The sequence below is a fragment of the Mobula birostris genome, chromosome 19 (assembly GCF_030028105.1).
Source record: "Mobula birostris isolate sMobBir1 chromosome 19, sMobBir1.hap1, whole genome shotgun sequence".
Taxonomy (NCBI): Eukaryota; Metazoa; Chordata; class Chondrichthyes; order Myliobatiformes; family Myliobatidae; genus Mobula; species Mobula birostris.
Window position 1 is genome coordinate 40,223,108 of NC_092388.1, and position 26,871 is coordinate 40,249,978.

At 40.4% G+C, this 26,871-nt stretch overlaps 1 protein-coding gene across 1 annotated transcript in view; it reads right to left on the reverse strand.

Moving 5' to 3' along the window:
• Positions 1-25,833, reverse strand: part of LOC140212298 (aryl hydrocarbon receptor-like) — a 191,450-nt gene extending 165,617 nt beyond the window's left edge. Inside the window, exons 1-2 of the mRNA XM_072283002.1 lie at positions 25,762-25,833; positions 25,093-25,165 (exon numbers count right to left, since the gene is read on the reverse strand). Coding sequence (XP_072139103.1) covers positions 25,093-25,165; positions 25,762-25,780 — 92 coding nt within the window. The 5' untranslated portion in view covers positions 25,781-25,833. The remainder of the gene's footprint in view (positions 1-25,092; positions 25,166-25,761) is intronic.
• Between the last annotated feature and the right edge of the window lie 1,038 nt (positions 25,834-26,871).

Sequence of the window (26,871 nt, forward strand, 5' to 3'; positions counted from 1 at the left end):
TTTGGCTTTTTTGACACTGATCAACAGAAAGACACTCTTGTCCCAAAGTGAAAATAGATTTCTACAAAGTGATCTAAATTAATTACAAATATAAAACACAAAATAATTGATTGCATGAGTATTCATCCTCTTCAAGTCAGTATTTAGTAGATGCACCTTTGACAGCAATTCCAGCCTAAAGTCTGTGTGGGTAGATCTCTATCAGCTTTGCACATCTGGACACTGCAATGTTGCCTGCATTCCTCTTTACAAAATGGCTCAAGCTCTATCAGATTGCATGGGGATCGTGAGTGAACAGCCCTTTTCAAGTCCAGCCTCAAATTCTCAATTGGACTGAGATCTGGACACTGACTTGGCCACTTCAGGACATTAATTTTGTTGTTTTTAAGCCATTCCTGTGTAGCTTTGGCTTTATGCTTGGGGTCATTGACTTGCTGGGAAGCAAATCTTCTCCCAAGTCACAGTTCCCTTGCAGTCTGCATCAGGTTTTCCTCCAGGATTTCCCCGTATTTTGCTGCATTCATTTTACCCTCTACCTTCGCAAGCCTTCCAGGGCCTGCTGCAGTGAAGCATCCCCACAGCATGATGCAGCCACCACCATGCTTCACAGAAGGGATGGAGTGTCTTTGATGATGTGAGGTGTTCGGCTTACATTAAACGTAGCCTTTAGTCTGATGGCCAAATTTGGTTTCATCAGACCATACATGGAACCTTTTTCCAGCTGACTTCAGAGTCTCCCACATGCCTTCTGGTAAACTCTAGCTGAGATTTCATGTGAGTTTTTTTCAAAAATGGCTTTCCCTTTGTCACTATCCCATAAAGCTGCGACTGGTGAAGCACCCAGGCAATAGTTGTTGTACGCGCAGTCTCTCCCATCTCAGCCAGTGAAGCTTGTAGCTCCTCCAGAGTTGTCATAGATCTCTTGGTGGCCTCCCTCAGATAGAGGTGTATTTTTACTACAATCAATTGAAACACCCTGAATGCACACGATGATCCCCATTTAACTAATTATGTGACTTCTAAAAGCAATTGGCTGCACCAGTGATGATTTGGTGTCATACTAAAGGGGGGGGGGGAAATGCTTATGCAATCAATTATTTTGTGTTTTATATTTGTAATTAATTTAGGTCACTTTGTAGAGATCTGTTTTCACTTTGACGCAGAGTCTTTTTCTGTTGACCTATATCAAAAAAGCCAAATTAAATCCATTATGATTCAATGTTGTAAGGCAATAAAACATGAAAACTTCCGGGGGGAAGAATACTTTTTATAGGCACGGTACATATATGTCACCATATACAACCCGGAGATTCAATTTCTTGTTGGCATACTCAATAAATCCAATAACCATAACAGAATCAATGAAAGAGCGTACCAATATGGTGGCCAACCAGTGTGCAAAGGACAACATATAGAAAATGCAAAAAAAAAGTAAATGTGCAATAAATATTGAGAACATGAGTTGAAGAGTCCTTGAAAGTGAGTTGTGAGATGTTGCAGGAATTTATGCTGTGGCTCAGTCTATTCAAAATTCCTTTTAAAATTCCTTTATTTTTGATAAGATATGGTATGCTGAAGATATGAAGTTGGATTGCTTTGTGACTGTGAACAGGATTAGAGAGCTTTCAAGGGGATATAGGGAGGTTAAAAGAATAACTGAGAAAATAGCATTTGGAATGTAATGTAGAAAATGTGAGGCCATCAGTTTCCAAAGAAAAGGATTAAATTTTGGAATATTTTATAAACGGTGTGGGATTGAAAAACTGCGGTTTTCAGAGGACTTGAGCTGCCTTTATGCATGAACTATTGAAAGTCAACATACAAAATTTCTACAGGACTTGACATAGTAGCTGAAGGGATGAGATTACTGTTGGGTGGAGCAGGGTGGAGCAGGGTACAGCGTTCAAATTCAGGATGGTGTGAAATGTCTTCTCTAGAGAAAAGCAATTCTTTGGAACTTGAAAGAGGGTTGTGGGGGGCTCAGATCCAGAATATATTCAAGACAAGGGATAGAAAGCTGTTTTGCATATTAAAGGAATCAATGAGTTAGTGATACTGAGGTAAAAAGATCTGCCATGATTTTACAGAATGGTGGAATAAATGTGAAGAGCCAAATGACCTACTGCTGCTTCTACTTATATCATTCTTATGAAGCTTTACAAACATTGTGAAAGTTTAAATTTGCACATGTTTTTGAAGATGTACAGAATTAAATTTTAAACAAGTGGATTCCAACTGTTTGATGCACGATTTTAGATGCCTCTGCATATGTCCAGATTCTTCTCCATATTACTGTATCAAATTCAGGGAAGTGAGAACTCAGGGGTGGGTGGTAGTTGTGGAGTAATTACCAGCCTCCTCTATTGCCACATTAAAGCCAACTCAAATTCCGTCTGGATAGCCTCCAACCTGATGGCATGAATGAAAATTCCTCTAACTCCGGCAATTACTGCCCCCTCCCCACACCCCTCTTTATTCCCTTCCCCATCCTCTCTTTTTCTATTTCCCATTCTGGTTATCTACTCAACCTTTTTCTTCTCTACCCCATGACCTGCCCCATCACCTCCTCATTCTCTTTTCTCCATGATCCACTGTCCTCTGCTGTTAGATTCCCCCTTCTTCAGCCCTTTACTTCTTCCACCCATCACATTCCAGCTTGTTACATCATCCCCTCCCCCATCTACCACCTTCACCCTCAACTGGTCTCACCTCTCACCTACCAGCTTATACACATCACCTTCTCAGCTGGATTCTGTTCCCTTTCTTTCCAGTCCTGATGAAGGGTCTGAGCCCAAAACATCGACAATTCCCCTCAATAGGTGCTACCTGACCTGATTTCTTCCAGCATTTTGTGTGTACTGCACAGAGCCATAGATCTGTCCAGAAGAGAAAAAGACCTTCAACCTACTGTGTATGTGCTGAACATTTTGGCTACCTTCACTAATCTTATTTGCTCACATTAGATCTGTCTCCTTGCCTATTCAAGAGACTAGCTAAATATTTCTATGAAGGAAAATGTCATTTGTCCCTATCTCACTAACCTCAACAAGATAGTGAAGATCAAAATCAACTTCAATGGCAATGGCACAAAAAAAACTTGAAATGTATCTCAAAAATAGAATAGTGAGGGCACTGAAGAAACTATCGCCTCCTCAGATTGCAGGGAATGAACAAGAGAACAGGTACTTCACTACATTGCCTAGTATATAGAAGATACTTAAACAGGTCTTCATAATCTATAGATTCCATCACAAAAGAGCAAGGTAAGTGTTAACAGACAAGGTAGACTTCTACAGCACCACACCTGTTGACGGTAGACTCCACCAACTGCTACATTTGGAGTGCTACATAATGTACCCAAGTCATTTTGTGGTCTGAACCAGACTGCATGCATAAAGCTAAACAGCTGAGTTGGCAATATATAGCAGAGAAAGTTATCTTACTATCGTGGGATGGAAGAACCAACTTAGAAGAAAAGAAATAACTTTATTCTGGTTCACCTCTTACTCCTCTTCTCCTCACCGGCATATCACTTCCCTCTGGTGTCCCTCCTCCTTCCTTTTCTCCCAAGGTCTACTCTCCTCTCCTATCAGATTAGCTTTTTCTTCAGCTCTTTACCTTTTCCACCTATCAGCTCTCAGCTTCTTACTTCATCCTCCCCCCTGCCGCACCAACCCACCTTCCAGGCTTCACCTTTCACCAGTGAGCTTGGGCTCCTATTCATCCTCCCACCCTCTTATTCTGGATTCTACCCCCTTCTTTTCCCGTCCTGAAGGGCATTGGGCTAAAACATCGACTGTGTATTTCTTTCCACCGACACTCCCTGACCCGTGGAATTCCACCAGCATTTTGTGTTACTCCGGATTTCCAATATCTGCAGAATCTCTTGTGTTTGTAACTTGTATTAACATTCGGTAGAATCTCACACAAGTGCAGGAGCTGTCAAAGGATGCTACAGACCAAAAAGTACTTTTCAGATGTCACCACTTTGACAATACTGGTTTAGGATTTAGCTGCCTAGTTCTATGACTACCCTGACGGTTGCTCTGTAGGAGACTGAAGGCTAGCATCCAGCTTTCCCGACGATGCTGCCAAGCATTATTTTTTTCTGGGTCATGCTTGTAAGACATAAACCCGTAAATGAGATCGACGGGAATAATATATTTTCTGTGCATGGACTGTTACAAGAATAAATGAACAAGTTAGCAAAAATTCACTCTGATGGATCACCTTAACTCATCATAAAAAAACACTAATTCCCTCACCACCATTCAGGGCCCCAGACAGTCCTTCCAGGTGAGGCGACACTTCACCTGTGAGTCGGTTGGGGTGATATACTGTGTCCGGTGCTCCCGGTGCGGCCTTCTATATATTGGCGAGACCCGATGCAGACTGGGAGATCATTTTGCTGAACACCTGCGCTCTGTCCGCCAGAGAAAGCAGGATCTCCCAGTGGCCACACATTTTAATTCCACATCCCATTCCCATTCTGATATGTCTATCCACGGCCTCCTCTACTGTAAAGATGAAGCCACACTCAAGTTGGAGGAGGAACACCTTATATTCTGTCTGGATAGCCTCCAACCTGATGGCATGAACATTGACTTCTCAAACTTCCGCTAATGCCCCACCTCCCCCTCATACCCCATCCATTATTTATTTATTTATATATATACACACATTCTTTTTCTCTCTTTCCTTTTTCTCCCTCTGTCCCTTTCACTATACCCCTTGCCCAACCTCTGGGTTTTTCCCCCCTCCCCCTTTTCCTTCTCCCTAGGCCTCCTGTCCCATGATCCTCTCATATCCCTTTTGCCAATCACCTGTCCAGCTCTTGGCTCCATCCCTCCCCCTCCTGTCTTCTCCTATCATTTCGGATCTCCCCCTCCCCCACCCACTTTCAAATCTCTTACTAGCTCTTCTTTCAGTTAGTCCTGACGAAGGGTCTCGCCCTCTTCCTAGAGATGCTGCCTGGCCTGCTGTGTTCACCAGCAACTTTTATGTGTGTTACTAATTCCCTTTGCAGTTCCTGCAATACAGGAAAGTTATAAACCCCTGGACTGCTTTGCTTCTTTTTGGTTTCTTGGTGATCAGACTTTAGAGAGCTTCTTTATATCAGTAAACCAAATAGATCAAAAGAATTTTTCAAATCTTTTCCAGAAAATAGAAAGCATCATTATAATCAACACACACTGTAACAGCCTGCCTACTGACTATATGGATAATCAGGGAAAACAGCTCTGCATCGTGCATTGAGCTGTTTGATATGGTGCAGTAGTAGCACACTTCAGTTAGACTAAAGGTGCAGTGTTTGATCCTAATTCCAGAGACCTGAGCATATACTCCTGCTGACACTCAGTGCAGTATGAAGGTGTTGGCTACTGCAGCAACATATGCCCTTCAAACAGCACCAAACTGTCATGTTTAAGTGTTGCAATTCAAACTGAATGAAAAACAAAAAATTACACTTCGGGACTTTCTGCAAGTTGCACAAGACCTGTGATTTTCCTCTTAACTCTGGCATCACACAGGAGCGGTGGAAGGCAACGCAGGCTGAGTGCTGATTCTGGGATTTTCTTCCTGTGGATATGTACCTGATACTTGCTAAAGCAACCCCCCGTGATGCTGGCGAAGCCTCGGCCACAGGAAATGAGCTGATCTCAAGCTGTAGTGTCATCTTCAGAAAAACCCAGCCCAATGAAATCCCCTTCAAGCACAGCCCAGCCCAGCCCAGCCCAGCCCACACCACAAAGCCCTAGAAGATGACCCTCCCCACTCCTAAGAGCACACTGCTTCTCTGGGCCACCCAGCCCAGCCATCTCAGCAAGATCAGCCATCTAAAAATCTGCTGATCTGATCAACTTTGGCCACCCCACTTCCGATTCTATCGGTGAAATGCAGTGGACTTTGGAGGTGCTGCAAGTTAGTGTGTGATTTTCCTCTTGGTTCCTCATGCCTTAAAGGATGGAAGAAACTGAACACGTGGGTGATATCTAACAGTATTTGTCACATGCCTGAGACATTTGTGTGTACCATTCATGTGGAAGTTGGTCTACACAGCTTGTGCATAAGAGCACAAGTAAGTAGCAGGAGTCGGCCAAATGTCACCTCGAGTCTGTCTCACAGTTCAGTATGACGTGTCATTTTTTTCCTCCCTTCTTTGCTTTCTTTTTGCCTTCTTTTGTTTTTTTTTAAAGTTTCCCAATACTCCATCTTCCAGGTAGGTTTTGCAATACTGTGTGTCATCTCTTTTGCTTTTATGCTGTCTTTGACTTCCCTTGTCAGCTTCAGTTTCCTTAAAATCCCTTTAGAATGCTTCTTCTGCTTTGCGATGAATTGATCCAGTGCTTTCCAAATCAAATTAAAATTTCAAGTTCAAATTAAATGGTTTTATCAGAGTACATACACATCACCATATACAACCTGAGAATCATTTTCTTGTGGGCATACTCAATACATCTATAGAATAATAATTATCAGTGAAAGACTACCCTTGGGCATTAAACCAGAATGTGGAAGGCAGCAAATTGTGCAAGTACAAAAAGAAAGAAATGATTATAATAAATAAGCAATAAATACTGAGAACATGAGATGACGATTCCTTGAAAGTGAGTGCATTGATTGTGGGAACATTTCATTGATGGGGCAAGTGAAGTGGAGTGAAATTTTCCCCCTTGGTTCAAGAGCCTGATGCCTGAGCGGTAGTATTTGCTCCTTAACCTGGTGGTGTAAGTCCTGAGGCTCTTGTACCTTCTTCCTGATGGCAGCAGCGAGAAGAGAGCGTGTCCTGTGTGGTGGGGAAATCTGATGATGGATGCTGCTCTCCTGCGACAGTGTTTCATGTTGTTGTGCTCAATGGTTACTCCCAGAAACTCCTGCCATCGCTAATCTATCATCAGCCCTGCTTGAGTCTGCTTCCAATCAACTTTGGCCAGCTTCTCCCTCCTGCTTCTGGAGTTACCTTTATTCAATTATAGCATCAATTCATCTAATTTTAGCTTCTTCCTCTTAAACTGCAGGGTGAATTCTATCATCTTGTGGTCTCTGCTTCCTCTGTGTTTCTTTACCTCAAGTTCTCTAATCAAATCTGGTTCGTTAAAGAACACCCAATCCAGAATTGCCTTATGCCTGGTAGGTTTGACTATACTTCTCTAAAAAAAAATCTACAAATACCTTCCCATCCTGATTTTCTCAGTCTGTCTGTATATTTAAGTCTCCCCTGACCACTGTAGCATTTCCTTTTTTATGTGCCTTTTTTTTAATCTCCTGTTGTAAGCGTAAAGGAGTTGGGTGCTTACTGTTCTGGTTAACAACAGATGGAGCAATCCAGGTCATATTACGATCGAGGAACGTGTTTGTAGACCGGATATTGAACTTTTTACTGTTGGACTTCGGCCATATTCCACCGAGATACAACACTGTGTGGCACAGGAGGTCGTTCCTGCCTGTGGCCATCGAATGTGCAGCTCTTCCCGTGGAGGGTCAGACACCCTGAGCCGATAGACTGGTCCTGGACTCATTTTCCATCTGGCATAGTTTGCATTTTGTTGTTTGACTGTTTGTGGTTTTTGTATTGCTATATTTATGCTCTATTCTTGGTTGATGCGCCTGTAACGAAACCCAATTTCCCTCGGGATCAATAAAGTATATCTATCTATCTATCTATCCATCTAATTTGTATACCACATCCTGGCTACTATTCTGAGGCTTATATATAATCTCCCATCAGGGTACTTTTACCCTCTTAACTCTACCCACAAGGATCCTACATCTTCTGATCCTATTCATATCTTGCAAGGGATTTGATTTCTTTTTTTACCACCAGAGCCATCCCACCCCCTCTACACACCCGCCTGTCTTTTCAATAGGGTATACAGCATGTCTTTGGATGTTTAGCTCTGTTGGATCCTGACATTTTTGTGATCCAGAGGTTCAAAAGTCAAGAATGAGGAATAAAACTTGTTGCTTACAGCCATTACATTACGTGTTACAGGAACAAAAGAATGAATTAAAAAGAAAAGCGGAGAACAAACGATTAGAGGTCGTCATATGCAAGAAAAAACTAGCTCCAACTAAAAAGGCAGCAACAATGTTCCACTGATGGAATTAACCTACAAAAAAGCCAGATTCGACTGAGACATCTACTCCAGAAAATTAAGAAGCTTCTTGAAAATGTCAGAAGCAGCTGTACTACAATTACTAGAAAATTGGATGAACAACCACACATAGGAGGGGTGATTGATAAGTTTGTGACGTAAGGTAGAAAGAGATAAGTTATTAACTTCAAACTTTCTGCATAATCACTCAAAGCGTTGAACTGCATGTGCATGTAACGACAGCTGTAAAACTCACCTCCTTCTACCTTAGGCCACGAACTCATCAATCACCCCTGCTGTGGACACTTCTGGAGGTCCAAGATCTGTATGCTCCACAACTGCTGGACTAAGTGTGTAAATGTAGGAGGAGACTATGTTGAAAAATAAATGTGCCAGGTTTTCTGAAATTGACTCCTTCTACCTTAGGCCACAAACTTATCAATCACCCCTCGTATATACTACTACTACTACGTCGACTCAGGCCTAGGGGGCCGGCGTCAGGCACAATGCCCTCTCCCTCTCCCTCATCAGTGTGTTCAGTTCATCTACATTAGACGCGCCGCTGTCTGCTAGGAGCGTGTTGACCATAGTCTATATAGGTGATTATATAAAAATAGAAGCAAATATATGAAAGTTAAACTACAAGAAAAGTACAATAAAAGTACCAGTTCTACATCCTAATCTAACAGCTCCCTAGCTCTGATCTTCTTCTAGCCGCAACTCTGTGCTGCAAATAATGTTGTAACTGTGATTGTTAAATGTACTATAAGCTCATGTACCTTGTTTCATGTGCTGTGTGCATTCAAATATAACACGTTTAGTCCTGTATTTACCGCCCCTCTTATCAACTTTGTCTCTGTGTTCTCTGAAGTTAAATTCTTATCCTTTTCCGGAGGAGACTTCAGTGACCCCACCTGCAATCTCCTTCGCTTTATCTGTTTATTTCCAATCTGTTGAGCCCAGCCCCTTTCTCATATCCACAGCTCTGGTTAGGCAATTCACTAAGACCCTGGTGTGATTGTATTGGGTTCCCTGTCCACAAAGCCCTAAACCCAAAAGAGGATTTTACGCCCTACCTGATATAGATGTCTACAGGTACCACTACTATAGAGGGTACCTGTAGACATCTACTCTTCAGGACTCACTTCCCTGTCTAATCTCTGTGGCAAGGCATACCTGCCAATACCCACACCTTGAGTTGTAGGACCCCCTTCCCTACCAAGGAGGAGATACTTCCAGCTAATGAACTAGTGTAAATATAAATTATTTTTTTTTAATGATACACGTTTAGAGGTTTCCTAATTTATAATAGATTTTTGAGTTACAAAGAAGTTATAAGCTACGAAGTGTTTCCAAACACAGGTATAATTCTTATGAACTAAAAGAGCGAGTTGCAGATGGAGTCATCTATCTCACAAACCAAGGACTGAGGAATGAATTCTAATTCTTTTTTCTGTCACCTCATTTTTCTGTCATTCTTGTCATTCCCAACAATCCCTAATGTTTCCCAATATTTGTATTGTTTTCTGCTGGATGACATCATCTGCATGTCATGTTTTCCAGATACCTTTACTGGGACAAACTAATTTCCTCAGATAGTCTAAAATAGGGGTTCCCAACCCGGCACCCAGGGAGTCTTCGCTTAATGGTAGGGGTCCATGGCATAAAAAAGATTGGAACTCCTGGTCTAAAAGTTCCTGAAGACAATGGTGCAAATAACAGCTGTAGTTTTACCATAACCCCATTGTGTTGTGCTTGGCTAATGCAGAGAGGAACCCTCATGGTCACTTCACTTTGCAAACCACATTTCTTAGCAGCCAGCCCAAGTATCCTTTTCACTTCAAACCTATTACTTCTGCAATTTATATTGAGGACTGAAGACTGGTTCTTGTTTACAACCAGAAGTTGAGCAAGGAACATGTTTTAGAAGTTTAATTTTGTAACAAACAGCTCCGACCCTTTGTAAAGGTCATGCTGCTGCAGTGGACAGTGCAAATTTCCAAAGCGTTGGTCCCAGCATTGTTCCGGTCAAGATCATCCCATCAGACAACTCCCTGCTTCCCCATATTGGACCCAATGTCCCAAGAATTTAAACAGACTTCTCCCACATCAATCTTTGAGCCACTCATTTTGCTGTCTAATTCTATTGCTGCCGTGTCAATTTGCACAATCCAGAAATTATTATTTATTTGGTTCTGCTTTTTAATTTCATCCCTAGCTGCTTAAATTCCTTTAGCAGAATCTTTTTTGTTTTCTTACCTATTGGTACTCACATGGACCACAACAAATGGATCTTTTCCCTCATCCTTCAAATTCCTCTGTAATTCAGAGAAGATGTTCCAAACCTGGGCATCAGACAGGCAACACAACCTGCAGGGCTGTTGATCCTTGAGACAGAGAATTGTGCCTACTCCCCTGATTATATTTCCTCTTCCCTCCAGCATCTCGAATGGCTCCCTGAATCATGATGCCATTAAAAGAGATAGTGGAATGAGTTGGAAAGTTTTTGGAGTACTTTAGGCAGGATAAATAGAATAAGAAAAAGGGAACAGGAAAAGTACACTCAGCTTGTTGATCCTGAACCCACATTCTGTTAGATCCTAGCTGATCCGCCTCTTGGACTAATTTACCCATCCTGGTTCAGTTATTCTCAATATCCACATCTAACATAAATCTATTAATCCTAGATTATTTGCTAGGAAAGAAAATGCCTCACAGATATCAGTTTGAAAACTCATTGGGAGGGAACAGTTCAGAAAAGGCTGCATGGAAGAGATTTCATTTTAATTGCTATTGTTTTACATGATTGTTTTAGTAAACTTAGCCCGAGCAGTTTTAACTATACTGTTAGGGTTCAAATCGGAGATACCCTAAGAAAGTTTTCTTACTCTCCAGATTTTAAAATTATATTAAACAAGTCCCAAAATAGCATGTCTCGAAGGTAAGATAATGCTCTAAATAAAAATTCATTGAAATTTTACTTAGGGTATAGAGTAGGAGATGTAAGAAAGGAAGCTGCTAGACAGATATGAAAACTTAAATGGCTAATTATTGTCAATTGGGGAAGCAATCAACTCTTCAGTCAACGTATACACAAGTCCAAACCATCATCAGTGTTGAGGAGGGCAAGAAGTATTATGAATATATATATTTTATGAATCTTTGTATAAACATTTTGGAAGTAATTCAGACTGACATTTGAAAATAAGGAGAATCCAAGATTAGATGACAAATGCTTTTGTCTATCATGTTTAACTATTCAAAAACAAGGTACTTGTTTCATAATCTCTTAACGATGTGGGATCGGCTGACAGCTTATGTGTCAACTGAGTTTAACTAAGGAATGTTACTGGGAACCCAGAAGATTGTTCTGTCACTGAACTCTCCATATCAGTTACCATGGGGTGTGGGAATATAATATTAAAAGTGGTATTAGGAATTGATCCAAAGTATCAGGTATCCATCCCATTCCTCCGAGTTGATAAACTCTACAATCACTGCTGAATCTGCAGTGGAGATTTGTCCTTTGAACATTGGTTGAGTTTTGAAGTAGAAGGTTGCAGCCATGCATTGACTTTATATATTGGCACTACTTACAAAGGCATCAGATTAGCTATTCAACACTAGGTGATAACAATCTTTATAAACTAGATACTTTTCAATAAACTGGAATTTGCAAGTGATTTAAAAAAAACAAATTGTTAAATCTAGGCCAAGGTATCAAATCTGCACCAAGACATTCTGAAGCTAAGTCTACAATTTGTAAAGAAATAATTTGCACACAAGGGAAACATTTACTGTGTTGGAGCTTGGTAGACATAAATATGAAAATAATTTCTATTTCTTGTTCCTGGAATATGAAGTACAGCAATGAGTTCTACAATGACCATCTACTGCTAAACCGTGGTAAAAAATAGGAAGAATATATTCTCACTTTCTGTTATCCACAGCTGCATAAAGCTGGACAGACTATAATTTTCCACTATCCATAATTCAGCAATAAAATGCAAGTTCCCTCAAACATTGGAATAAACATTTTCCTGTAATTTCTTGGAATCTGGTGGGTGAGTTTCTAGATGTCATGATTTTGGTGAACATACTAGGAACGGGTTTATGCCTTATCAGAACAAACATGATAAGAGATTTGGCAGAAAAGGAAGTAGTCTTCTTCATTTGGGGTCCAGGCTACTTAGGAGCATGAAACTGGCTATAGTTTCTCACCTTGTCTGAGAAATGAAAATATATCTACCTTCATAAGAGTCCAGGAGCTGAGATCTTACAATACAAAATTGACACTGAATTGTCTTCTACGCTGGCGTGTATGCAAGAACAGAAATAATTGACGATGAGATTGTAATTACTGAACATACAAACTCAGAAAATGAGAAATCAAGGAGAAGTTTCTTTCTACAAAAAAATAGTTAGAATGTGGAACTTGTTTCCATGTGGAGTGATTGAGATGAATAGCATTTATTCACTTAAAGGGAAGCAGCTTGAGGAAGAAAGTAGCAGAAATATTTTGTGATGTAAAGATTTGGAGGAGAATCATGTGGAAAATATAATGCTGGCATACACCAGTTGGGCTGAGAGACTTGCTTGTGTGTAAGTTTTATGTAATGAGGTTGTGAATTCACAAAGTTAAATTCTGTTTTATACTCTTTAAATTAGTTCCATTAAATGTAATGGAACAGAATGCAATGCTGGCATGCATATACATATAATCACTTTATTTCTGGTAATTTATCTGCAATGATTACACATCCTTTCATTAAAAATTTCTCAAAATTTCTCAAACAGTCAAGTCGTGTTACAGGACTATAGTGTTACAGTGTTCACTTGAATGCTACTGCTCATTTAGACCTTTTGTTTGCAGTATTCTTTATCAAGAATGGTTTGATTTGAAAGCAATATGTGTAATGGGCAAGGAGAAATTCTTACAAATTCAAAGTAAATGGGTTTGTGGTCACCATATTAGGGATGAGTATACTGCAATTTTGTGAATACTTAGACCAGAAAGAACCTGTCTTAGAAGCTAATTCAGATGAAATAGACAGTTTTTACAAACCAGGGAAACCCGATAGGGCAAAATTACAGTCAACAGGATGAGCTGCAATGTAAAAGGGGGACAAAATCGAAAAAGATAATGAATACAAGACTGAAGGTGTTAAATTTGAATGCATGCAGAATACAAAATAAGGTAGATGAACTTGTAACACAGTTACAGATTGGTATGTGTGACATGGGCATCACTGAATCATGGCTGAAAGAAGATCATAGCTGGGAGCTTAACGTACAAGGATACACATTGTATCAAAGGGACAGGCAGAGGGGGTGGTGCTGCTTTGTTGGTAAAAAACAGAAAGAGATGACATAGGATTGGAAGGTGTGGAATAGTTGTGGGCAGAGCTAAGAAACTGCAAGGGTAAAAGGACCCTGATGGGAGGACCTCTGAACAGTAGCAAAGATGTGGTCTACAAATTAAACAGGAGATAAAAAATGTATGTCAAAAGGGCAATGGTACAATGGTCATGGGCAATTTACACTGTCTCTTTCTCAGGTTTGACAAATGTTAAGTTAACTCTTTCTGCTGATGTGTATTTCAAGGATACGTTGCAAAAGTGCAATTCTTGTTGGTAGGTTAATTGGTACCTAAATTAGTTCATTGGTCATAGTGAAAAGAAAGTTGTTGTACACGTGGGGGAGAATAGATTTTTGGGACAGTAGGATTAACGGGGTTGCCCTGAGACCCAGCATTGGCTGAATGGGCTGAATGGCTTCCCACTGAGTTGTAAAGAATGATGAGAACACATAGAACTTCAAGCCAAATCTTATAAAGATATTTTGCAAAGGTAAATAGAAGCTTCTGAGGATTGTTTTGAAAACTAAAAAAGTTCCAGAGAAATAGAGGAATTTAGAATGAAGTTCTGGATTTGGGACAACCAAAGCCACAGGGTGTAATGCTGGGGCAATGGAAGTCAGAGTTGTCAAATGGGGGGGGGGGGGGGAGGGTCTGTAAGTGCCTGTAAATTTTAAGTGTTCACAGTTATCAGAAGGGAACAAAATATACTGGATCACTGCAGTTCACTATTAGCACCCAAATTCAAAATAAAATGGCAATAATTACACTCATACACCAACACGTAATTTCCTCATACCTCACAAAAACATATTTTGTACATTTGACCAACCCCTACCATCTAATTCCATCATTACCTTATGTTCAACGTCCTCTGAGTAAACGCTATACGAGGGACTTTCAACTGAGCCCCGCAGAGCGTGTGAATGTTTCTGTAAGTTACTGGGGTTCTGTTTGTCTGAGAGATCTAAAATCTTGCCCATTCTGGCCAAATCAACTTTCCTCCATTTTCTTCAAGCCTTTTCAATGCTCTATATATTCTCTAAAACCCAAGAGATTCCCATTGCAGAGTTGTGACTGCACCTAGAGCTGAACTCCTAAAAGAATATTACATTTTATCACGTTGCTCAAAATATTGACACAGAAGATATGTTTGGGGTTCTGTTGGATATTGTATGCTAAATATCATAGTGACACATTAAGTCTGTGGCTTATTGTCTGATTTTCTTTAATTACGCCCATTTGTCATTTTGGCAACTGCAGTGTGCAAGATCAAATATCAGGTCTTTTCTTATCAAGGCTCAAAGAGACGTATATCTACAATATTTTTTTGGCTGTGGGCATGCCTCAGCAAAGTCGTACCTAAAGTTCTTACAATTTTTCTTAGTGTGTTGCACCACTATGGAGCATGCATTGGAGGATACCAGGTAATTCCAGTCCTGGGATAAAAATGAGGGAGGTCAATTCCTGGCTTCAGCTGCAGGTTGGGAGGCACAACTGAGACCTTGGTTAGGAGACAGCCAGTCTTGGGTCAGAATGAAGAACTGACATCATCGTCAAGGAGCAACAGGAGAGACTGGGTCAGAAGTTCTGGCAAAGATTTAGAGGAAATGAGGAAAGATTCAGAAACATCTGAGAGATCATGGTCAGAGTAAGATATCAGTTAGAGAGACATAGATCTCACCCAGAGGGTTGGTGAGAATGTCTCATCAGTGAGGGTGGGAAGACCTTTGGGCACTAGAATGAAGGAGGGAAGGTAGGTAAGAGAAATTCTGTCTCTGGCTCAAGGACAAAATGTGGTTATTCTAAGAGTGCCCCAAAAACAGACTTTGACATAATTTCACAGCTCATGCTCTAAAATCCTGCCTGAAAATCGTATCATTTGCATGTGTGCAGAGACTTTTTTAAACTTAAGTTGTGATGTAATTTGACCTAGAAATCACCACAATTGCATTGCACTCCAAAAGCGACCAATTTTCACAGGAATTATACTGAAAAAATAGACTGTTTGTACAAATTTCCTCCCTATCAAAGCCTTGGTTTATTTTTAAACATCTTAATTTGATCAATCTCAATCTTCAAAGTGCAAAGGAATATCAGTCAAATAAATGCAATCCTTATAGTCTGTTCACAACAAGTAATGAAAATCATGACTCTCTGTGCTTGAGAGCAGGAGGCTTTTTGAGACTGAGAATTCAAGTCATTTCACTCTTTCTGTATAACTTGAGAAAAACTTAAGAGGGAGAATCCAGATTGTAACCATGCCACTTTCCCAGTGGTGTGATCATGTAAGCAGCTAATTCCCCATTAAATGTAATCCAATTTCCCCAAAGATCTGAGACAGTGTCTTGCGTCTATTCATTTGCTTTTTAACTGAAGGGTTTTTGAAAGTTGTGAAATGGTGCAGAATATGTCCTTCACAGTATAAATGCTCTCTCCTGAATTTCACTGTTTAGATAATCAGTGCTAGAAAAGAAAAGAGGTACTGGATTTAATCAGAAGCATTTGAATTTTAGTTGAGATGGGAAACTGCTCACAATGTGGCCCAATATTTACCATTCAAAGTCACTTTACAGAGTCTCCTTCAAATTGCATCCTATGTTACTATGAAGTTAGTGGAAATGCAGAACAATATTGAACAACACGGGACCTGGTGACTCAGTCATTTTCAACTGCTTCACCACTGACCTTCATTTCCTCAGAATATTAGAAGTGGGAATGTTCACCGATGAACGCACCATATTGAATTTCATTCACAACTCCTCAGCTAATGAAGTGTGTCCATTAGTGAATGCAGTAAGACCTAGGCAACCTTCCGGCATGGGCTAAGAAGTGCCCAGTGACTTCCAGTGTGTGCTGGCTGCAAAGTGCATTGCAGTTACTTATTTCAGCTACTCTGATGGCACCTCCCAAACTTGTAATTTCTGCCACAAATTAAGCCAAGGGCATTAGGAGTGCAGGAACTCCAACACCTATGTGTTCCCTTTTATGTCGCATATCATTCTGATTTAGTAACATATCACCAGTTCGTCATTGCCACTTCATTACGGAAGTGTCTTCAATTAAAGGACCGTGGTGATCAGGAATATTTTCAGCAAGTTATTTACTGTCTCACAACTAAAATATTGCTTAGGCAGTATTCATGTCGCTATGCATAGGCTTGGGCAGCTGCAAAAACAGCTCTTTTCCAGAGGGAGAATACCTGCTCTCCTTCAAAACTAAAGAACGACTGATGAAATTGGTGTGATGTTGATTTCAAAAATTTTGTTAGCTGGTTAACTACAAAGTAAAATTGGCCCCCAACACGTCAGAAAACAGACTTCCACTCATGGGGCACCTTTCGAAGGCCAGGATTGCCAAAGCACTTCACCACCGATGCAGTATTTTTGAGGGGTAGTCACTGCAGTAAAATAGGACAATGCAGTATGTCCAGTGGATTCACAGGGATAATGGTCAGATCGTCAACTTAACGGTGATGCTTGAGAGGTAAATGGTGCTTAGGATTTGAAATTCTCTGCTTCAATAAAGCGGCACAACATCTTTACCCTCTACCTGGATGAGAAGATAAAGCCTCACATTAAAACTACTCAGTACCCCATACAACAACTCAAGAGGAGTCAGGAAGTAAAGGCAATGTGGAGGATTAGGAGAAAACCATTAGTTCTTTATCTCTGCTTGTGAAGTCAAGGCTTATCACAATCTCATGTGCATTAAAGAGTTCTTGCTCCATGTTCCCTTGACAGGTTTACCCCAAAACAAAACAGTGTATCAAAGTATCATGTTCCTCAGCATCAAAGTCTTTTTGGAGAAGTAAATTCCTGATTTTCACTTCCCTCCTGATTTGAATTCTTTCTTCCCATTTCTCAGAGAGCACTCCTATAATAAATTAGAAATGGATTATTCTAAACCGCTGGCTAGTGGAGGATGTGATAAAATGAAAGAAAGATATAGCACAGAGAAAGGTCCACAAGCTCCACACTGATTATCAGGCATCAATTTGTACTCATCCTACATTAATCCCATTTATTATTATTATTATTATTGTCCCCAAAATATGGGAGAACCAGTGCACATGGAGGAAAATTTACACAGTCATGGGGAGTGTTTGCAAACTTTACACAGGCAGCGTGTGGCGCATGGCCAAGTGGCTAAGGCATCTGTCTGGTGATCTGAAGGTCGCTAGTTTAAGCCTCAGCTGAGGCAGCGTGTTGTGTCCTTGAGCAAGGCACTTAACCACACATTGCTCTGCAATGACACCGGTGCCAGGCTGTATTGGCCCTAGTGCCCTTCCCTTGGACAACATTGGTGGCGTGGAGAGGGGAGACTTGCAGCATGGGCAACTGCCAGTCTTCCATACAACCATGCCCAGGCCTGTGCCCTGGAAACCCTCCAAGGCGCAAATCCATGGTCTCACGAGACTAACAGATGCCTATAAAACACAGACAGCACCCCTGTTCAGGATTGAACCAAGTCTTTGGTGCTGTGAAGCAGCAGAATTGCGCCATCCACGTCATGCTACAATAATACGTGATATCTCCTATTTACTCACATAGTATATTGCAGGGTATTTTAAATAATGTTGGATCTCTGCCATTTACCGATAAGTTATTTAGTGTTTGTCAATAGTATTTTCCAAAGCATAGAATTCAGCAGACCAAATGCTGGCAAAAGAGATTTGTATAGATGTGTCAGTATTTGTTGGCTGGTATGTCCTTGGTGGGACAAAGAATCTGTTTCTGAGCTGCATGTCCATGACTAGAACAGTGTTCCTGACACTGAAACATGGGAACCAGGAACATTGTCCTGTACAGCCCTCTTATTGGAATCCTACATTGAAAATTTCCTTATTATCCCTATTGAGAGGTTTCCTTGGACATAGAGAGGAATACCCCCCAGAAAATCCGTAGAGGAAAAGCTAGTTCATATCACTCATGAAATTTCTGAAGGAAAAACTAATGTCCATGATTTATTACTAGGTGCTAAATTCTCTGGTGCTAAATCAAAAAAAAAACTTATTCTCTTAGACAGCAGCTCTTCAATTTACTTTCAACTATCGAACTTCTTCCATGAAACTGTAAAAGCTAAAATCTGAAATAAATGTAAAAATGTTGGAAATGCTCAGCAGGTCAGGCAGTATCTGTAGAGGGAGGAAGAGAATTAATGCTTCTGATCAATGATGTTTCATCAGGGTGGTGATGAAAGAATGCCAGTCTAACATTAACCCGATTTCTCGCTCTATGGATGGTTCTTGACCTGCTGCCTTCCAACATTCTCTGTTTTTAATTCTAACTATGTTGTTTGATGAATGAATTGGCTAGTGATTATACTATATTCAAAAATACTATATGAATCTGTTACGCTTCCTGGTGACTCTAAAATGGGTGTCATCCTATTGCCTGAATTGCTGGGGTAGATCTTGAATCCATTTACTCATTCACAGGATATTATGGTTGATGGCAAGGAAGATATTTATTGCCCTTCTTTAACTAGCTTTTTCACAAAGCACCTGGGTCATTCACAGTGATGTGAGCCTGGAGTCACATGTGGAGCAGAACGGGTAGGAATGGCAGATCTATATCTCTAGGGAATTCTTGTGAACCATTCTGTTCTTCTCTGATAATCTGCTGATTTCATGAACAACATTACTGACATTTTTTTTCTTCCAGATCATTTCAATTAACTGAGTTTAAATTACATGGCTGCTGAATTGAGATTTGAACTCTTAAGCATTAGTCCAGTCTCCTAAATTAACTACTAATCTACTATACCAAATCTAGGACCTATTAACTTAGAGGATAGAAAACTGTCCACTTAGCAAAGGTTGGCACCTTTCACTCTGGGCAGGTAATAAAAGTTTTCAAACAATCATGAAGGCGTAACACACAACCAATACAATGCCAACCATATTTTGCAAGTTTGTGCATAGGATATATAACGGACTATGAAACTGGTTTCTCTATGGTGTGCCTCCAGCGAAACGGCCTTCGCTTGAGTAATAGATACTTAGATGCTCATGTACAAACATTCATAGATGAATATTTTCTGTTCATTTAAGATTTCTCCTGGTGGCAGAAAGTCTATACTCAGCAGGTCCATTGGGAAAATCTATGAATCAAAAGTAATTTTTTGATAAATTGCTGGGTTGGCAGAAGAAATATTATAATCTGCTTACTTACACTCGGTGGCCACTTTATTAGGTACACCTGTACATCTGTTCATTAATGTAAATATTTAACCAGCCAATCATGTGGCAACAACTCAGTGCATAAAAGCATGCAGCCATGGTCAAGAGGTCCAGTTGTTCTTTACACCAAACGTTAGAATGGGGAAGAAAAAAACAACAAATTTCATAGCATATCCCAGTGATATTAAACCTAATTCTTCTGAATTCTGATCTAAGTGACATTAATCATGAAATAATTGTTGGTGCCAGATGGGGTGGCTTGAGTATCGCAGAAACTGCTGATCTCCTGGGATTTTCACCGATAACAGTCTCTAGAGTTTACAGATAATGGTGCGATAGACAAAAAAATCCAGTGAACATCCCTTCTGTGGGCAAAAATGCCTCCTTAATAGGAGAGGTCAGACTGGTTCAAGCCAACAGGAAGGCAACAGTACCTCAAATAGCCACACATTACAAAGGTGGTGTGCGGAAGAGCTTCCCTGCATGTACAAGTGGTGAAACTTGAAGTAGATGGGCTACAGCAGCAGAGCACCACACTGCATTCCACATCTGTACTTAATAATGTGGCCACTGAGTGTAAAAGGGTTTCAGAAAATGTAAGGAGAAAGGAAACAGACCCAGGTGAAGGCCAGATGGCCTCTTGAATATGCTGCACCATTCAATGAAGTCATAATTGATCTGATTCTTAGTCTTCAGTGTACACAGAGCATGAGTTTCATTTGGTTGCAACAAGAAGAATGCCGTCCTCTAGACCTACACAAAAAATTGATTTGTATTTTGTGCATAGAAATAAAATCAAGTGTTATATGCTAGAATTTACATATCAACTATAAATTTTTTCTTTAAGAGTGTGCTTGCAAAGACTAATATCCAAATGTGTTTGTAAGTGGATACATAATAGAATATACTAGTCAGTGACGTGACTAAGCAACTTACCAGGGAACATCCCCAGAATAGTAAAAATGCAAGTGGAACAATGGGGTGATTTTGAGTGTACATGTAAAGTCATTGTCATTACCAATTTAACTGCAATTGATTATAGAAACATGTTGATGTATTTGCCAATATATTTTAGAAATCAAAAGCAATCAATTTGTCTAACAATAATAACTAAAAACACTGGCAAGACAAATCAAAAATAATAACAATAAATTTCAGTTTTCTCTAAATACACTGACCATCAACAACCTTTGAGGAAATGATATTTTTCTGAAGATTTGCAATTCCATTCGCAAAGAAGTTTATCCTGAACTCAAAAATAGTCCCAAATAGCCACTTATCCTGAGATTCTGCCTCCTTGCTCAAGTCAATCCAGATTGACAGCACAGCCTCTTGACGTTCATCCTGTTAGTTTTTTAGAATTTTGTATATCTCAACTAGTTCATCTCCATTTCTTCTAAACTTCACTGAGCATTGGTATTGGCCTCTGTCACACAGTAAACTCTTCATCTGAATAATTAACCTCATGAATTTCAGTTCAGCTTTGTAATTCTCTTTGGTTTTGGCAGAAGATAATTTAACTATGCACATTACGAAATGCATAGTAACAACTCTTTTTACTGGAATAATAAGAAAGTGAATAATACTCTAAATTACACTAGGATCAAGGATAAACTTTATTCGCAATATGCATTTACATGTATTAGCAACTTGCTCTGGAGTGTTGGTAAGTGCGCGACATGCAACAAAAAGGAATTATAGTCAACAATTATAAAGAGTAAATAATTACATAAAATAAAGAATTATAAATTAAAAGGCTAATATAGTTAGATGTGAAGGGGTGGATATGGAATAAAAGATGCATAAAAATTAAATACCAGCATGTATTTACAATGTAGCAACATTATTAAAAGTGGTTTAAGTGTCTATAGTGCAGTCTATAGTGCAGTCATGGGGATGATAAATAGAGAAGGGCGGGGAGCTAACTAAAATGGTTGATCAGATTAACTGCCAGTAGGAAAAAACTTTTATAATGGCATGCAGTTTTTGTTTTAATAGCCTGGTAGTGCTTTCCAGAAGGGAACTTTTGGAAAAGGCAGTTAGCAGGATGGGTAGTGTCTGCAATGATTTTTCCTGCCCTTGACGCATACAAGTCCTGCAGCGCTGGTAGACTACAGCCAATGATCTCTTCTGCTGACCGAACAGTTCAGTGTAGTTTGTGTACATTGTGAGGGGATGCTGTACCAAACCAGACAGTAATGGCTGATGTGAATATGCTCTCTCTGTGATGACAGCGCAGAACAGCACCAGTGTGTTCCGGGGAGGATGGAATTTATCAACTGCCGCAAGAAGTACATCTTCTGCTCAGAATTTTTGTTAATGAAGGAGATCTGATTCTCTCACATGAGGTCCTGTGAAATAAAGGTGCTAACTTTAGAAGTTGGCTGTCTGACAGACCTAGACTGACAGAAAAATCGGATTAAAAGTCTCCCCTCTCCTCCACTTTAGAGCCTATATATCTAAAATTAGGCCATTTCAACATTTTAAACATTTATATTAAATGGATACAACTACAAGATTACCCAAAATGACATGTTTATGATAGGATTCATTGTCTCATAAAACTCTTGTCATCAATAATAACTTGTACTCATAACCACAAGATAATCTGCAGATGCTGGGGTCAAAGCAACACTCACAACACGCTGGAGGAACTCAGCAGGTCGGACAGTGTCCGTGGAAACAACCAGTCAACGTGTCAGGCTGGAACCCTTTGTCAGGACTGAAGAGAGAGGGAGCAGGGGACCTATAAAGAAGGTGGGGGGAGGGTGGGAAGGAGAAGGCTGGTAGGTTCCAGGTGAAAAACCAGTAAGGGGAAAGATAAAGGGGTGGGGGAGGGGAAGCAGGGAGGTGACAGGCAGGAAAGGTGAAGAAGGAATAGGGGAAAGCACAATGGGTAGTACAAGGAGGTGGAACCATGAGGGAGTTGATAGGCAGCTGGGGGAGGGGGCAGAGTGAAACTGGGATAGGGGAAGGGAGGGGGAGGGAGTTACCGGAAGTTGGAGAATTCAATGTTCATACCAAGGGTCTGGAGACTACCCAGACGGTATATGAGGTGTTGATCTCATATAACTTGCACTCAATAGTTACTTTATAGGGTACACTTCTCCAGCTGCTCAGTAATACAAATATCTAATCAGCCAATCATGTGGTAGCAACTCAATGCATAAAAGCGTGCAGACATGGCAGAGGTTCAGTTGTTGTTTACACCTAATATCAGATTAGGGAAGTGACTTTGACCATAGAATGATTATTGGTGCCAGGCAGGACGGTTTGAGTATCTCAGACACTGCTGACTTTCTGGAATTTTCATGCACAACAGTATCTAGAGTTCACAGAGTATGACATGAAAAACAAAAAAAAATCCAGTGAGTGGCAGTTCTGTGGGTAATAATGTCCTTGTTAATGAGAGAGGCCTGAGGAGAATGGTTAGACTGGTTCAAGCTGACAGGAAGGCAACAGTGACTCAGATAAACCCGAATAATCACAACTGTGTTGGCAGAAGAGCATCTCCAAATACACGAGATGACAAACCTTGAAGTGACACACACAAAATACTGGAGGAACTTAGCAGGGCAGGTAGCATCTGGGAAAAGTGTACAGTCAACGTTTCGGGCCGAAACCCTTCAGCAGGACTGATTTTCTCTTGTTTGTAAACCTTGAAGAGGGTGGGCTACAACAGCAGAAGGCCACAAATGTACACCCAGTGGCCACTTTATTAGGCATACAATGTACCTAACAATGAGTGTACATTTTACAATGCTTTTAAGCTGGCATAAAGGCCTCAGGGATGTTTTTACAACATTCTCAATAAAGTTTAGTTCCAATCTCACAATGAGACACTCTGACAAGTTACTAATATTGGAGTTCTGAGAATTGGAGAAGTATTGAAACCTCAGAGCGTTGTAGACTTAAATGAGGCTCCAGAGTTCTATACCATGCTGACTTCCAGAACCAGGAACGAGAATTTGAAAAATTGACAGGGAGCTAGTGAAGGGACGGCTGCTGATCCTCAGATGTCAGTGAGCAGGTGATGGGTAAGGTTTGTAAGGATAGGTGGGGGAAAGTACTAGCATGCTCCTGCGGAGAGAATCAGATAGAGCACAACACAGGCTCTTGACTACAATGGGAATCTCCACGCAGGAAATTTGCTCATTATGTGACCACCTCCTAGCACAGAGGTGTTGTGTGGAAACATCGCCAACTCCCTTTCAAAATATCCCCCACTTCTAGCAATATTGCAGCAGGATGGTGCTGCAGTAGAAGCATCCTCCTGGTGTGTGGATGCTAACAAGTGAGGTGACATCGTTGACTTTTCACCCCTGACTGGTTGGAGTAAGATCAGGCAAGATGTGAAATGGACATCGAAAGTGAACTAGCTGTGCTCTGGGCTTGGTTTTAATGAGGCCTCATTAATTAATAAAATAAACTTCCCTTGCAGCACTGGAGCTGGTGCTTGGCCTTACTCTTATATCGGAATTGCAGCTGGATCAGTTTGCCTTTTGGAATCTTTGCTTTTTGACTCAAGTTCAAATCATGGAACCTTCACAGAAGTTTTTGAGGCGATACTCATGAGGCAAAAGAAAATGGTTGATCAATCCAAATTTAACTCAGTTTTCATCATCCTTACCTTTAGAATTTAATTGGTGATTTATAATCAGAAAAGGTATCAAACATTGAACAAAGTAACATCAGCTAATAAATAAATGCATCGGCTTGGGCTACAAGCAAGCCTGAAGTTAAAAACACATTGTAAAGGATTTTCTAAACCATTTCATAAGATTTACAGGTGAAAACACATTTTATGATTCAGCTGTATGATGTTAATTATTGCAAAGTGGTTTGGGGGATGATGATGTGTCCTCTTGTCAAATAATCTGAAATGTGAACGTTATTATTTGCCATTTCACTAACTCTTTATGGATAACTAAAAACACTTACGTTACAATTTAATTCATTTAAACTTCACAGTTGTCCGTTTAATGAGTAAGTAATCAATTTTAATATATGCATTAATAAAATTATAAGGCCTCCTTATAGTGGACTCTGCATCTGCACATTCAGTATTGAAACAATCTATTTTAGAATTTGTTATGAATTTACACATTTAGAGTTCGATAGATGGATATATTTCAAAAATAGAACATATTATAAACTCCTACCACTGGTGCCGTTTATCCGCATATGAAATCATTTGACAATTTAAAATCTCTTTAAGTTTTATTTGTCTTTATTAATGATATCAAGTCTAACTACTTTTAAAGTCTCATATCTTTTACATTAAACGTTTTATTCCACACGGTTCCAAGGTTTACGACTAGTTTTTCGGTAGGTGTTTTACAGTGAATTCCGTTGCAAAATGAAGGCGAATTTGATCGATCGCCGCGCAAGTCGCTGGCACCAATTATTTGTGAAGGCAAAATAAAGTAGGGACTCAGCGCTTTTGCAGTACTCACTGTTTCTGGATGGGTTTCCTTCGCTTTCTCCCCGCATACATACACTCTCCGAGCGGGATCATGGTTCTCGCTCCTGCCAACAGTTACAGGTGCTACTTTAGTCACTTGAGCTCGCTCCGCTCCATTCATTGCCCATTCCCTCCCCTTATTCCTGTATTATCGGTGACTCCGCACAGTCACATCCCGTCAGCCCTCTCGCTATTGATCATCCGAAACAGGTTACTACCACGTCAATATAACAACTACCTCTTCAAACTTTCAAAAGTTACGCCAACTCCTAACCAGGTCTCTGAGTTTATGCAGGGATGCGACCAGTCTCCGTTAAATCCGACGCATTTCAGGAGTTACTTCCGTGGCAATGGTTTGGGCATAAAACGTATACAAATACTGCAGAGATCACGCTCCTGTTACATTAACACTTGAACTCCCCAAGCCTACCCGTGGGTTCACTGCTCGATCTGTTGTCCTCACCTCTGTGATTAGCCATCTCCAGAGTGTACCAGACTTACCTGGTCCCGGGCAAGCTTCAGAGGAGCTTCGAGATGAGGAAATACAACAGAGTTCCAGTTGCTATCAATGTGCACCTCTCGCCTCTAGATTACACTAAACACGCGCGCGCGCATCTACTCAATATAATCCGACAACATGGGTCTAGAAATTGGTGCTGACCGTCATTAGGTTTGAACATGTAGCCCCAAGTAATGGTTTTGCCGCATTAAATAACCCAACTAAGCAAGAGCTCACTTCCTTATATTTCAGGTACCGGATCCTATTCAATGTCATCAGAATCTTTGCACGCAATGTCATCCACAACAGTAGCACAGAGTGGAGAGCGGAGAGAGACAGCCCTCAAAACTCCTAAATCGCTCATCAACGTGTACACATGGCATTAAACTAAACTCACCAAGCACTGCGAGAAATGGGCAGCAACAGCAGCCGGCTTATCTTTAACTTCTCTGAACTGCAAATCTTAAAAAATACATAATGTATATATAATTGTATTTTAAGTTTACTGGAGGACTCCGAGTTGGATCGATGCCAACTTCCCAGATATCTGCCCAATTAAAGAGAAAACTATAAGTCTGTTTCGTGACAATGCATCGGGAGTGAGTAAAAAAACAGCATTTTCAAATGTTTTATCCGATGTGTATTCTCCAGCAAGTGAGTGTTGGACATGCAAAAAAAAAGACAGGGTGTTGATCATTCTGTAATGTAAAGGTCGACCTACTTGCGATGTATTGAGCAAAATACCAACCCCCGCACCCCCAACATATAAATCCTTAATTTTATTTCCAATCACCAATCAACCCAAAAAATTACTATTATTGAGACACAAGAAAGACTGCAGATGCTGGAAATCTGGAGTAACACCACGGATCAAAAACCGGAGGAACTCGGCAGGACGGGCAGCATCGGGGAGAGAAATGATTGATTGTCAGAGACCCTTCATTAGAACTGGAATGAAAGAAGGTAGAAGACCCGTAAGTCACCCGCCAACTTGTGTCCCTCCCCTCCCCGATCTTTTTTTATTCTGGCTTCTCTACTCTTTTTTCCCCAGTTCTGATGAAGGGCCTTGGTATGAAACATCGTCCGTTAATTGCCCTCCATAGACGCTACCTGTCCCACTATGTGTGGATTACTATTCCTGAATTGTGCTCTAATTTGAGTATGCAAGTTGAATTAGTAGTTTTCAGTTATTTTAGCAATGTGATTTCAGATGTTCTCAGGATATTTTTTTTGTCAACATCCTACCTCTTGACCTCTCCTTCTGATTTATCA